Source organism: Gopherus evgoodei, chromosome 5, assembly GCF_007399415.2.
Source record: "Gopherus evgoodei ecotype Sinaloan lineage chromosome 5, rGopEvg1_v1.p, whole genome shotgun sequence".
Lineage (NCBI taxonomy): Eukaryota > Metazoa > Chordata > Testudines > Testudinidae > Gopherus > Gopherus evgoodei.
The window spans coordinates 142939122-142954684 of NC_044326.1; the positions used below are offsets into that span (position 1 = coordinate 142939122).

The 15563-nt window shown below is 44.6% G+C and overlaps 1 protein-coding gene across 1 annotated transcript in view; it reads left to right on the top strand.

Annotated features, from left to right (window-relative positions):
* Positions 1-349: 349 nt before the first annotated feature.
* LOC115652712 (testicular haploid expressed gene protein-like) overlaps positions 350-15563 on the top strand; it is a 31115-nt gene continuing 15901 nt past the window's right edge. The window contains exons 1-6 of the mRNA XM_030565098.1: positions 350-374; positions 1710-1740; positions 4779-4835; positions 5499-5627; positions 9553-9690; positions 13400-13520. Coding sequence (XP_030420958.1) covers positions 350-374; positions 1710-1740; positions 4779-4835; positions 5499-5627; positions 9553-9690; positions 13400-13520 — 501 coding nt within the window. The remainder of the gene's footprint in view (positions 375-1709; positions 1741-4778; positions 4836-5498; positions 5628-9552; positions 9691-13399; positions 13521-15563) is intronic.

Here is a 15563-nt window from a genome sequence, read left to right on the forward strand (position 1 = left end):
GTGAATGGTACAGAGTTTAAACATAGAAGTTTCTTTTTACCAGGGAATAACATACACATTATCGAGGGTGCAAAGTTTGGTTTAAGATCAGGTGGCCTAAGGAATATATAATCTGTAATATCCCCGATTGGGGGTAAAAGGTTGATGGTTCAAAGTACAGACATTGAGATATGAGGGTATGAAGTTCATAAAGTGGCTGTGTTCGGGTGTGGAGTATAATGAGTGGATATGATGAGGAGGATGGATTGACCCTCATTTGGTGAGATTTAATGTTCAGGGAGTTTATGGTTCCAGTTCATATGATCCAACGGAGAAAGTGTCTTGGTCCCTTTCTCGTAGTCAGAGAACGATGTCACTCTGGCTCACACCTCCTGGTACTGTCGGTGGCCAGTGATGTGCTCCATGTAGATGTCCCTGGATCATCGGATGGTGTCAGAGACCATGAGGCGCCTCATGCTCTGTGCATAGCATTGACCAATCCCGCAGGTCCGTAGCACTCGCTGGTTGCAGGGGTTCCAGGTGCCATGTTGGCCGGGGGGGGGCATACTTTTCCTACACTTTGATCTTAGCCCCATCTCAAGTGATTTCAGCTCTTGGTGATTTTAGCTGTTAGCAGGCAGGGCAGAAACACAGTCCTACCACAGCTGGTTTCAACTCAAATTGAGCATTTAAAATAACAAAAGAGGCTCCTAATGAAGTTTATTTAGCTCTGTTCTTTGAGCAGTGGGGAAGAACAGGTTAAGCCAGTCTACAGAGGACCCGAGGTGGGGGTGGGGTTGTGCAGCCTCCTGACCAGGACTCCTGTCCCCACCCCTCTTACTTTCACAAGGCTCTGACATTCAAGCCCCTGCTTAATGAGGTTCTTTCAACCACGGGTGCCCCCCCCCATTTGGGACAGGTTAAGCCAGGGGTTCTCAAACAGGGTTGTGACCCCTCAGGTGGTCACAAGGTTATTACCTGAGGGGTTGCGAGCTGTCAGCCTCCACCCCAAACCCCGCATTGCCTCCAGCATTTATAATAGTGGTAAATATTTTTAAAAGTGTTTTTAATTTATAAGGGGGGTTGCACTCAGAGGCTTGCTCTGTGAAAGGGGTCATCACTACAGAAGTGTGAGAATCACTGGAGTAAGCACAGTCCTGCTTTCCTGTATTCCTACAATAATTTAGATATTTTTTTCACATCTTAGTTCACAGAGCCAAGAAGCAATCATTGGTAACCATAGTTCACTACCCTTGCATTCAGTACTAAGATGATTTGTACCCAACACCAGCCAAGTTGGTCTTTGACACCGCTGTAAATGATGAATATGTAAACAGAGCAGGAGCAAACTGTATTTACATAAACACACCCGTAGTCTCCCCTCCTCCTAGCTAGCTGTCAGGAAAGCATTCATTCAGACCCTGCTTACACTCACATGGTTCAAAGAGATACCTGAACGTTTTTTGTTACAACCATTAACCACAGGGCAGTGTGAGAGATGATGTGTACATTGCACTGTAGTTACCTTCAGGATAACTCCTAGGAAAACATACACAAAGCTGTCAGATAACTGAGGCCTAAGTAGTTGGACATACTTCTTTTCCCTTGCCAGTTATTTTATAGAGATTAAAGTATAGTCACCTACTTACAATGAATGCAAATAAATGACAGCATAGAATGCAGGTGTTATCCAGCCTTTTAATACTCACTTATTTTTGTTTTCTTCGCAGTTTCTTACTTCTGTTCATATTCAAGTGACAGGTAAGAAAAAACAACCCAGCAGGCATCTGGAAATGCAAGTACATAGCTCAAAGTCCTCTTCCACACTCAGACAGAGCTCCCAGCCTACCTAATGGGAGCTTTGCCTGAGTGTGGACTGCAGGCCTGGCTCCAAGGGGATTCATCGGGCCGGGGCTAATGTCATAAATATCAGGAGGCAATGTCTCCTGCAGATAAGGGAACTTGAATGAGTAAATCAGTTACATTTCTTACAGTACTGATGTGCTTTTGGAGGTCTGTGTCAACTGGTTATTACAAGAATTATTCACATTATTTCAATGTAGCACCTGCAAAAAAAAAAATCTATTCCATGATATAGATGTTTGTAGCAGTGTACAGGTGTGTGGTGCTGACCCTGACCGCCTTTGTGAAAGAGCAGCCTGTGAATGCAGGCGGTTTAATGTGAAAGACCATTCTGTCCCAACTAGAAGAATCTCTTACCAGAAATTCCCATGCATACAAAACTGGAGACATGCTAGTTTTGATTATACTGCCCACATAAAGAATAGAAATGCATTCATTGTATGCAGAGGATTTGGGCTTATTTATTTTAATTTGTAAAAAAAACCAAATAGTAGACCGGTATAGTCAATTTCATCATTTCCCCTGTCAATGGGACTGCACACGTGCTTGAAGTTACAGACTTATGTAAATCATTTGCTGGGCTGGGACCTCAGAGAGTCATTTTCTCCTGTTTGTGGGAGTCTTTCACGTGACAGCAGAGGAGAGAATGACATATTTTTAAAAACAGGAAAATGTGATTGATAAAAAAAAACACAAAAATTGTGGGTGGAATTCAGGGGCAGGAGTAGGACATGAAAATACTTTTAACTTATTTCTGTAAAGTGACACATTTCAAACTAAAGGTCCCCATTTGAGATGTAAATTATAGCCATCCTGTCATTTTTAAAAAACAGCATACAAGCAGAAGGTCGTCTTGGTGTTTTTCGTGCTTCTTGAGAGGAATCTGTTGCACAGAACATATTTTGTGAGGTGGTTTGTTTCTTAGGAAAACATAAAGCATTACAGTCAGACTTTCCTTATAATCCATTGGATATAGTTAGAAAACGGATCTAGGCCAGCATGGATGAGTAAAGGTTAGAGAGATATTCATGAGCCTCTTCTGCTGAGAGGATGCCCAGTAATAATCTCATTTTCAGTAAACTAGTTTATCTATTGCTAAACTTATTCTGTGACAAGGCTGGAATTAAAAATAGTTCTAGATGAAATTGTAATTGGCCCGCTGCTGCTTCTCAAGGGAAGACCATTGTAGAACAACTTGACTTGGAGTTAAAAAATGAAACTGATGCTTGGCTCCTTAAAAGACAAGGCCATACCTGGACATGTTCTGCCATGAGCTGAAGGCACAGGACCAGAGTTTCATGAGCAAATCCTTCTGAAGCTTGTGGGAGTTGTGCTGATCTTTCTGAGAGCAGAGTTTGTACATGATGTGAGGATGGTAGAGTTTAAGTATAATGAGTATGGTCTATTATCTTGCCTCTTGCATCAAGTAAACAATAGACTGCCTAAAAGATAATCTGCTATTGCAGGCATCTTTCCAGCTTCCTGCGAAATGCTGATCTCCCCCATTCCCATTGACTTCAGGGAGAGCTTACTGTGCTCAGCATCTTGCAAGTTCTCAGCACTTTCAAATCGGGCCCCATGCCCTTAAGAGAACCCAATAGCATAATCACATCATACACGCATTCTTAACCAACATCTTGCAGACACTGCTCCAGCCCCGCCCCCTCACCAGGCTGTGTTCACATTGCCAGGCTAATAGAGAACCTGATCCAAAGCCTAGTGACACCATTGACTTTAATGGGCGTTGGATCAGGCCCATAGTGTATAATTTGTACACCTGCTTCTGTTCAATTGGTAAGGGAAGTGTCACAAAGTAAAGGGAAGCCACCAGCCCTCTTCCTGCCTGGAGAAAGAATTAAATAGACATCAAGGATGTCAACATATGAAATATGGGACTTATGGAGAAGGAGGAAGAATTTGAAGGCACTTCATCTATTTTATTGGACTCTTTTGCCACTAACTTCCAGCAAGCAGAGAGGTTGTTGACGGAGGACTTAGTCTGATTCTAATTCAAAGACCTTGCAAATACTACTGAACTGCTAAATCAATTACTTGTATCCCTTCCCTGATTGGATATGCAGTCTGAATATTTAATCTTGCAACTGCATCTGGGGAAACACCAGTGAAGTGTGCCTGCCCATGCTTCAGACACAGACACTGTATAAACAGACACAGACAGTACTTTGTTGGGAATTCTTGATCAGTCAGTGTAACCATCTTATCTTCTTTGCAGTGAAGCTTTTAGGGATATGGACTGCGCATTTTGTGTGTTTCTGCAGTGCCTTGCACATTGTGGGTACTAGCGGAAACAGGCAAACAACATTAATAATAATAGTAATATAATAAATCGATCTTAAGTGTAAGCAGTTTAGTGCAGGGAATGTTACTTAATCTATACTTGTAAAACACCATGTGAATGATTTTATTTAATAATCATGATGATGATAATGATGCATGCACTTTTGTGTGGTGCTTATTCTGTATATTTTTGTGTTGGCTGGGAGAATCTCTGACCTCCTAGTCGTTGTGTATTAATATCACTTTATTAAAACAATAAAAAGTGCTTCCACATTGGCCCATCTCCATGAAGTCTTTTTCTGTGCAATTCTGGCTACTACTGTAGACTACTGTAACCGAAAAAAACTGGATTATGAGTTCACTAGAGAACTGAGCAAAGGAGAAGCTGGACTGACAGGGAGAGAATTCTTACATCAATACATGTACTGAAAAGATAGGTGATGTTATAGAGACAATGACTAGCCAGGCCCATTACTTTAAAAAAGAATCAGTGTTCTTTTGTCACGTTGGCTTCATGATGAAAGTCTTTGAGTGACTCAAGAGTATTTAAGACTCAGAATACTGTAACACCTACTCTGTGCTTGTTTTATCAGTCTCTGAGTTCAATTGCTCATGTAACCTTGATTTGCATTTACTAGGATCCGAGAACTAGCAAGACCAAAGAAGCCTAAAGCAGCTTGGGAGAACTATAGTAGGTGAGTGGAAAAAGTACAAAGCTTTGGGCCTCAATGGACAACAGTCAGATAATAAAAAGTGCAGCGTGTCGAGAATGGGTTTCTTCTGCATTGGTGAGCTGTCTCCATCTGATATCTGGGAAAGACAAAAGACTGGCTTTTTGTTTACAGTGCTAGAGAATCTAAATTCATCCACAGAAGCTGTGGTCAGGGTCAGGCTAAGACATGAACATGTAGTGCTCACACCTTGGTTTAGCACTGGTTGTGGTCAGGATTACTGTAGTCCTCAAGTTTCACCTGCCACTTGGGTGGCTGTGCATTTTGCCGGTTCTTGTCATGCCTGGCCAGTTTTTGTTCCCCTGCTCGTTTTGGATAGTTGGGAGGAGAGCAAGGGGGAGACTTATCACCCACCCTTACCAGTGTGTTCAAAGGCTGGGAGATGGCCCCTCCTGAGAGTGGACATGCCTGGGGATAGTGGGATGGAGCAGGTCATGCTGTTCCTCAGGAATGGCATTGAGAGGGCTGCTAACATTGTGCAACAATAATGATTGCAACCAATAAACATGCACGTTGCTCCTCAGTTGTTTTGCAAGTTTGGAAGAGCATCAGAGGCTCAGTGCCAAGCTTAGTTTAGTGATCATCTAACCGGGAATTTTGTTTCCCTTTTGTTCCCTATTTTAACAGTAGGTTAGAATGGGGAAATCAGGAGACAATTTGGCCGCTCTCCCTGAGTGCTTTGACGGCTCAGCCAACGCCAAGAATTTTGTTTCTGGCCAAACCCAAGAAAATTTTCAATGGTGACCTTCAGCACAGGTTGGTTGTATTCAGGAGCACTCTTCCTTCTGTTGGAAAACATTCACTAATTAATGCAACATCTTAGGGTTTATTGATAATAATTAATACAATTAAAGGCATGACAACTGTACAGAGGTGAATCCAGACCATTGGGCAAGGAGAAGAAAGCAGAAGTTTCTGCACTTTCACATCATGACTGTAGCCCAGTCCACCATGAACAGCTTCCCTCTGAGATCAGCTCAGCACAGCTGCTATCTTTGAGTAAGGCAATTGTTCAATTTTGCCATCTTAAGGTGCCTGTAAGTTTGGCTGAGTTCTGCAATTTTCTGGATGAAAAAGGGCTGCAGAAGTGTAAAGCATTTATTATAAATGTCTCTAAAAAGAATGTTTTTTCAGTGTTTCCCATCTATTCATCTTTGTGATTGTTTTGGTCACTAAATGTTGTTGCTGAGATTTTCAACATGGGACTAATGATTCTGGGTGCTGCCATTTTCAGGTGGCCAAACTGAGACACTTTAAGGAGTCTCATTTTTTCAGAGGGCAAGCACTCAGCACTTTCTGAAAATCAAGCCATCCTTTTAAGGTATCTCAGGTTGAGCACCCAAATACGGAGTCAGCAAATCACTAGTCACTTCTGAAAATCCCAATTCTTCATAATAGAAAGTCTTGGTTCTTCATAATATAGTCTCCTTCTAAATATATGTTTGTTCCAAAAAAGTGGGAGCAGGTTGATTTTTCAAAGGGAAATTGGAAAGGTTAAGTTGTACTTCAGTTTTAATTCAGGGTTCCTCCAAAACCTGGCGGGCAATACAGGGATTAGGTAGAAGGGTGGAGCAGTGATGGGCTGTGAGAAGGGTATGAGTCACGTAATGGGAAGCTGTTGTTGCTGGAGCAACAGTTTGTTTTTATTAGAATTCCAGTGACACCAGGTTCAGCCTAGTGCCAATTTGATCTTGGTTTCCATGTGGCGTGTGGCTTTGGAGTGGAACGCTGGGTGTGTGGCGTGTGACTGATGGTGTCTGTGTCTGTGTAATGTGTGTGGGTGTGGATTGTCATACCCTGGCCCAGGTGCAAAGCCCTGTGTCCTATGCAGCATTAGACCAGGATTTATGTGGCACTGTCCCCTGCCCAACCTCTCTCCCCTTCACTGTTCACCCATTTAGTCAATTGCCTGTCCCACGTGTGCTGCCACTTCAAAGGCATAAAGATCCAGCAGCTTGAGGGTAGAAGGAGCAGAGTCCCACTCCATAATTCGGTAGCTGGTGTGCAGGGCCAGGTGGGAAGACTGCCTGGTCAGAAGCTCTGGGCTTGCTGTCCATTCCAGCTCCCTCCTCCCCACCACTGTAAGAGCACAGAATTCTCTACAGTGATCTGCTAACTTGCACAAGGCTGGGGCTGTCTTTGACCTCTCCATTTCCCCTGGTCTGCAGGCCCCTGCACCCAAAGGCCTTCAGCAAGCCACAGCTGTCCTGTCTTGCACAGACTGTCCGATGCCCCAGGGCTGAAACCCTTGGGAGCAATGCCCTGTGTGTTCTCCCAGACCGTAGCCCTCTGTCTTTCATGACCTTGTTGTTCCATGAGAAGAAGGAGAGAAGATATGCATCCTTCAGCAAATCGTCTACATGAGGGGTCGGCAACCTGAGGCACATGTGCCAAAGGTGGCATGTGAGCTGATTTTTAGTGGCACTCTGCTGCCAGCCCTGCTCAGCCCACTGCCAGCCTGGATGGATGGAACCCCAGGCCAGCAGCGGGCTGGGCGGGGCCAGTGGCCAGGACCCTGGCTGGCAGGGGCTGGCAGATGGAACCTCAGACCGACAGTGGGCTGAGCAGCTCAGCTTGCTGCCGGTCTGGGGTTCTGTCTGCCGCCCGCTTACCAGTCTGGGGTTCTGCCCGCCGGTCCCGCTCAGCCCACTGACAGTCTGGGGTTCCATCCGCCGGCCCTTGTAAATGTAAAATGTATTACTGGCATGCGAAACCTTAAATTACAGTAAATAAATGAAGACTTGGCACACTACTTCTCAAAAGTTGCCGACTCCTGGTCTACATTGTGTAAATTCCCCCTGTGTTCAACAAACATCCCTGTGTCACATGCTGATGAAGAGAATGGAAAGATATATGAATTAATAAGGTTGAATTTGTTGCATGGAATTTTGTTAACATACCAGACTGCATGTGATGATATGGAAGATGAGCCAGGATACCAAATGAGGGCAAATAACGAGAGCAGAATATCATCCAAGGAATGTGGCTGTAAGGCAACAAATTAACCAACCCACTGCCAACAACTTTCAAGAAGAAAACATGCCTTAACAAGTGTTGTCACTGAGCAGAGTTATTTAGTTCCTCTTTCAAAAGAGGGTTCATCACATGTAGATATTTAAAATGCCCATGTTGAGGCATAGGTGAATGATTATTACCACTATTGATTATATTATGGCAATGAATCTTCAGTTTCATTAACATCTGCCAATTGTATTTATCATCATAAAAATCTGTATATATGGCAAGATACCTATATCTCATAGAGCTGGAAGGGACTCTGAAGGGTCATTGAGTCCAGCCCCCAGCCTTCACTAGCAGGACCAAGTACTGATTTTGCCCCAGATCCCTAAATGGCCCCCTCAAGGATTGAACTCACAACTCTAGGTTAGCAGGCCAATGCTCAAACCACTGAGCTACCCCTTCTCCAAATGAGCATTCTTTTTCATAACTTACGGATTTGTTGGAAAAAGGCAAAGCCAGGGGACAAACTGGCCATACGGCTACGTAGTTCGAAGTTGTTTCAGGGGGACAATGCCCAAGTTTGCAGTTCTCCGGTAGCAGTTTCAATAAAGTCCCAAAAGAATAAACAATATTTTTTGCTTATCAGGTGCTAATCATTGAAATCATTCACCAGTCTGTTCCTAAAGATTCACTGTCCCCAATGCTTTATAGACCCCAGGAGCCTAACTGCAGATTTTTTAGCAGAAGGTTTCGCTAAGTGCTTATAAGTCTCAATTCCTGTTTTGAAATAATTACGAGAGGGGGTGGTTTTGGTGAGGAGACTAGGCCAGAGCTCTGTCAGAGTGTAGAGCAGATTTCTAGCCCCTGTGAGAATGTGTCTATGCATTTCTTGTGCTGTTTAATATGATGCTCAGTAGCCAGAATAAGGATTGGGGATGTCATGATAGTACAACTGTAATTGTTTCTCTCTTGCCATTGTCACTAGTTCCTCGTCTCTTTGCTACTCAGAATTAATACAAAACATTGATTTACATACACAAAACAAAATGCCAGTGTTCAGTAAAGTCGGCATCGTAGGTGGGGTGAGAATAACAAGGCGATGAGGAGAAGCAGTTGGCAATCTGGACTACCGCATTGTAGTCCCATCTCCACCACTGATTTATTCGGTGTGGCCTTGGACAAACCTCACTGTGTTTCATTTTCCTCATCCAGAACAGTGGGAATAATCATCCTGACTCCACTTGCCAAGGGGGTTGTTATGAGGCCAAGTTAATTCTGCACTTCTGAGACCCTGACGTGAAAGGAGCTATAACAGTGCAATATACTATTAAATGTTGTACTTAGAAGGATTCTAATTTGCATAAATAAACAACAGAGATATTGTGGGATATGTATTGTGAAGTAGTTTCTCAAAACTGCCCATAAAAAGGACTACATTTTCACTCCCCCCACACTCCCCCCATTGTGCTTAAAAAGTCCTTTGTGCATGCAAGCAAGCAGGTATTTTCATGGCCAGGTCGGGTAATCCCATGTGCAAATACCCATTTGTTTAGGCAGTGTACCTAGTTTGAGTGCAGAAATGTGGATTTTTGCATGTGCAATGTCTGTGTATGGATTTAAGTTATCCTGGTTTGGCCATGCATGCCTGTTTGTCAGTGTTTTAATGAGATTGTGGTCCTGGCTGACTCTCTTCATTACTTCTTCCATGACATTCCCAAAGGTGCCTCTTCTTGTCCAGCTGTGGCCGGATGTCAGAGATCTGGCAGCGCCCACCATTGATGGATTTAGCTTTACCATCTCCTCGAATATTGAAGTTGGCAGAACCTAAAAAATACCAAACAGCGTACTTAAAACAAAGGTAAAAAATGACACAGCTCGTATCGTGCTACAGGTGTTTCAAACGGGTTTTCAGCATAATTAGCGTTCAAAAGCAGTATGCCTGGTTGGAGTAGGAGCAAAACGAACAGGACCAAAAAAAGGGGGGAAAGCAGAGGTGCTGTGTAGCTATGCTCTGTGTGGCACTTGCTGATGATCTGCAGCTAGCTGGCTGCTGTCATTGTGTGGACTTGCCTCATTCCAGCTGCCAAACTGGGTTGAAAGAAGCTAAGCATACATGTAGTGCTTTCCTCATCTTCCCTTGCCATACCCTGCACAGGGAGAGAAGTGGCCAGCATAAATGTGAATGGGAGGGCTGAAAGTCTCTGTATTTGTGTGGCCAACAAACTCCACACTATGAAAATGATTGAGAACCATCCTAGAGAGCACATCATTACGTTAGGGACTCCTTCAAGGGCAAAACGGGTGGTATACTTGGAATAGGCAAGGGCTATAAATATGAGACAAGGATACATTTACCATAAACACACATTCATCTGATGAAAAGAATAGAGCACTGGATCAGATTCAAAGCGCAGTCCTGATGTAACAGACCCTCCATAGAATTGACCATAGGCTCTGAGAAAGTTCCTTTGTCTCTGGGTTTGGCTAGATTAGGAAAAATGGTGAGGATAGGTCTGTATTAGCTAACACATATTAGCTGCCCCTGAGTAGGGCTGCTGAAAATAATCAGTCCAAAATTTTTTTGACATGAAAATGGGTTTTTAACTAAATTAATTTTTTTGCGAAAAGCTTCTGCTTTCCATGGGAAAATTTGATTAGCCAAAAAATGGAATGGTGGAAATAGAAGTGTTTCAATCTGGAAATGTTGCAGTGGTGCCTTGTGGGAGTTGTAGTTCAGTTCCCTCATGTCTCCATTCTTCTCTATCTACCAGGCTCTCCGGTTGGACAATTGCCAAGGACTCCATGATACACTGCCTCCCACCTCCAAAAGGCGAGACTTGGTGAAACCAGGGAGCCCAATTTATAGAGGAGAAAGGGAGCATGAGGCCTCTGAACTACAACTCCCATGAGGCACCATGGCCATATTTCCATATAGAATGTTTTCAGTTTTGGACAAATTTTTTGGTACTTGAATTACTGCCAAAAAAAATCTGATTATTCTGTGGAAAATTAGATGAAAATGAGTGTTCTTTGCATTGGAAAAAAAAGGGGTTGTTTCCCCAATAGCTCTTCCCCGGCCTAAATGTCCACCTCTTTTCCAGGTCTAGACAAACCCTGTGTGACCATAACCTCCCGTAGCAGCTGCATTCCTCAGCATATGTGCAGCTGTCAGGCTCCAGGGTGATGCTGGTGAGAGTGGGAGACAGGGTCTGAGCAGGGCTGAGTAGATGAGTGACCACTAATCTGGCTGCCTTTAGAAGGACAGGTGAAACTCACCTGTTCAATATAACTTCCTCATGGCTGCATCTAAAACATCAAAGAGGAAGAGGAGGAAAATGAGGTGAAGAGATTAAGGGGAGAAAAGATAGTGGAGTGGGTAGGGGGAGGAAGAAAGATGAAAAGGAAAGAAGAAAGGAAACTGTCTGACTTCCTCTGAGGAAGTAGGGAAACAAATTAAGCCCCGGGCTTGGTTATAACTCTTGGGGAGAGACAGATTCTGCTGTGATGGCCCCAATATCAAGCTCTGGATAGACAAAAACCATCAGAAATGGTGAACCTGATCATAAGAGTTCTCTGCTCTGGGTCCATTTAGGGTAGCAGCTAGGGGACAGGTATAGAATTCTTAAGAGCTTCCCCCTGCTAAGTGCAGCACTGAATGGCTTATCTGTTTTTCACCAGAGAGATGGGCTAACCAGGCAGCAAGTTGTTTGCAGTGTAGAAAAAGAAAGGCCCTGTTTATGGTATCTCCCAAGAGAAGCAGAGGCAGAATGCGCTTGGGCAACAGATAATCAAAACTAGCAGCTGTCCATCATCAAGTTTGCAGCACCAGGCCATGAACTGTGTGCACCTTTAAACTGGGAAATGGAGGAGTTAGTGAAAGTCAATGGGATTTGGGCATCACTGCAGATCTACTTAGGATGCCCATATTCTTTATTTTCAGCTGCTGCCTTTTGCTTCTTCACCAAGTGAAAATGCTCCCCTTCCCCCATTTTGTTAAACAATGTTCCCAGCCTTTGATCTGAAACATGAGCTTGGGGATGGGCACTATCTTCTCGGGCAGTTTTTCTACCTTGCTTTGTGATGGGGAGAGGTATGAGATGACAGGATTTCCCCTTGGCCACGCAGCAGCTCATCGTAATTCCCTGGCTCTTTCTTTTGATCTCATTCACACAATCACCCTAGCTTCCTTTGTTCATTTGACCACTGGAGTTATGCACCAGAGCAGCTAAATATTCATGTACAAAGTGGCTTAGACCATGGTTTGGTTCAGGGCTGATGGTTTTGCATCATAGCGAGGTGCACGGTGATGGAGGGTTTAGCCACGTAGGTGACAAAGAGAGCAACAACTCACTTTGCTTCCCAGTTCCAGAATCTGGGGCAATTCAGTCTCGGGGTGGAGCACCCCCAGTTCATCATGTGGACCCCAGATCCCAGGCTTCATGCCTGAGGGAAGCCTGCTTGCCTCCCACCCCCCTGGGTCCCTCCACTGCCCTCGGGGAGGCAGGAATTAACCAAGGAAATAAAAGCTGCACTCAGCTATCAGGCCAGTGGCTTTATGTGGACTGGACAAACCCACAAATGTCACAGGAGACCATTTGTGGGCCCATGGGGAGTCTCGCATCCTTCCTCCAGCCAGAGCGTAGTGTACTGAGTCCCCAGAGCCCAGACATACACACCAGCATTCACTAGCCCAAATAAGAATCCATCCAACCCCCAGCTCCAGTCCCAGGACAGGCCCCTCCTGCCCCTGGCAGCACTGGCTGGTGCCTGGGTGGGGTATGAGCTGGGAGGGTGAATCCTGGTCTCTGCTGCATTGCCTGGCATCCATCTCTGTGTCACTGGGCTCCTCGCTGGGTCCAGGTTGCTCCTTCCACCTTGCCCTGCCCATGCCCCCATTCTGCTCCCTGGGCTGATCCCCAGCCTGCAGATCCAGGCTGCATGTGGTCCTGCTCCCTCCCACAGAAACATGTGCTCCCCACCTAACCCCACAGTCTTCTCCAGCTCCACCCCTGTGCCTGGTGATTGTCCCAGAGCCCTCCAGGGCTGCAGCCAATCCCTTGCCCCACCTTGGGCCAGGCGGAGCCCCTGCTCTGGAGTGGCATTCCCCTCCTCCAGTGGGGGGTGGTATGCTGGCTTCACGGAGTCAAGCCAGCCATCCCTTAGCCAGCAGAGCTCTGGGGCCAGCTCCGCTCTCTGCCTCCCAATTCAATCAGGGCTGGTGGGTAGGACTGGACCTTTCACACTGGACCCATGCCCATGTGGAGTGGGGACTCCACACCCAGCTCACTGCTTAGCAGGGTGATGGCTCCCTCAAGCACACACCTACTCCAGATAATTTCATGCACTCCCTAAGTTACACCATCTCTGTGGCTTTGGTTTTATTTACACCAGGCATTAAATGCAAACCATTTTTAGGGCTGGTTGTTACAGCATCACCACCACAATCCTTGTAGACAAACAACTACAATAATTCTGCAACAACTTCACTAGTTTAATTCAAATAAACAAGCCTATTCTGGGAACACCCTGAAACTGTGTCCATGTTGCATGTTTGTGTTTTTTTCTAGGCCTCGTAGTTCTCCAGAGTGGCCCGTACCAACAGCTGCACTCACCTGTGAGGCTTCTCAGCGGGTTCTAGAACTTGCACGTCCCAAATCAGTGCATCCAGGCTTCCTGCTAGACAGAAAGGTGATGGTGATGTTCAGCCAAACTGGGAAAGGGGAACCATCGCTCCCCCCGTACTGGCTTTCAGCAACAATTTCATTTTGGTTGCTGCAGCCTGAGGTTAGCCATGGAATAGACACAATGGCTTGTTCCCGCTACAGAAACAGCTGGATGGTTCTGCCAGTTCAGGAGTTGGAGCACAAGTTGCTTGATATGCCTTTTAATTACTAGGTTAAGAAAGTTGTGCCAGACCTGCCATGGCTGCTCAGCCACACTAACTGATGCCATTTTTAAATCGTCTTTTTTCTTGTAGTTTAGTGGTGACTTAAATGTTGGCCTGTTTGCATGATTTTTTTTAAAATTATTATTATTGCTTTGGTTGGTTGATAATAGTGGTGACAGAATACACCTAAACTTCTGTAAGGGTTTTGACTTGGTACTGCATGACATTTTGATTTTTAAAAAATGAGACTGATACAAAATTAACCTGGCACCCATTAAATGGATTAAAACTAGCTAACTGATAGGTCTAACTGTACCTGTAAACAGGGAATTGTCATTGGGTCTGTTTCCAGCAGGGTCTTGCAGGGATTGGTTCTAGGCCCAATGCTGTTTAACGTTTTTATCAATGACCTGGAAGAAAACAAAATTATCACTGTTAAAGTTTGCAGATGACACACAAATTGAGGGAGTAGTAACTAATGAAGAGAACAGGTCACTGTTACAGAATGCTCTAGAAGCTTGGAAATGGGCACAAGCATTTTAACACTAAATGTAAATGGATACATCTGAGGACAGAGAATGCAGGCTATACTCACAGGCTGGGGGACTCTATCCTGGGAACCTGTGACTCCAAAAAAGATTTGGGGTTGGGGTGGATAGTTAGCTGAACATGAGCTCCCAGTGTGACTCTATTGGCAAAAGAGATAAGGTGATCCTGGGATGCATAAACAGGGGAATCTTGGCTGGGAGCAGAGAGGTTATTTCACCTCTGTAACTGGCACTGAAGCAACTGCTGCTAGAATCCCGTGTCCCGTTCTGGTGCCCACAATTTAAGATGGATGTTGATAAATTGGAGAGGGTTCAGAGAAGAGCCTCGAGAACAATTAAAGGGTTAGAAAACCTGCCTTAGAGTGACAGACTCCAGGAGCTTACTCTATTTAGCTTAACCAACAGAAGGATGAGGGGTGACTTGGTTACAGTCTATACATACATATATGGGAAACAGATACTTAATAGTGGGCTCTTCAGTCTAGCAGAGAAAGGTCTAACACAATCCAACAGATGGAAGTTGAAGCTAGACAAATTCAGACAGGAAATAAGCCGTACATTTTTAACAGTGAGGGTAATTAACCATTGGAACAATTTACCAACGGTCATGGTGGATTCTCCGTCTCTGGCAATTTTTAAATGAAGATTGGATGCTTTTCATAAAGACCTGCTCTAGGAATTATTTGAGGGAAAGTCTCTGGCCTGTGATGACCACAATGGTCCCTTCTGGTATTAGAATCTATGAATCTACATGTTCTCTTTATGTGTTACAGCAATTCCAAAAGACATCTGACGGGGATTGAAAACAGACTAGTCTAAATGACCAAAAATAACTACAAGCCAAAATAATGCTCTTGGCTATAGTGCATGATAAAGTGGGTTGGGAAAATGGAAAGAACTGATTGGCTGATAAGAATTATGACCACCTATTGTTACTAGATAATGCAAACCACATTTGGAATGTATTAGCCACCGTCACATCAGACATACTTACCCACTGTACAAGGACAGAAGAAGGGGCCAGGAACTGCAGTTCCCCCCTTTTTGATGCTATTGTACAGGAAACCTAAATTGAGAGTGACCTCTGAAGTCTCTCGTCCTCAGTCGGTCACTCTTTATTACGGAGTGAGAGGGTTCAGGCAGGATCTCAGACAACATGAGTCATATTCATTCATGTACATAGTAGGGAAGCAGAAGTGCTTACACTGCAGAAATCACTAGATGAGGTTCTGTGACCTGTGGTATGCAGGACGTCAGACTAGGTGATCATAGTGGTTTCTTCTGGCCCCAATTATG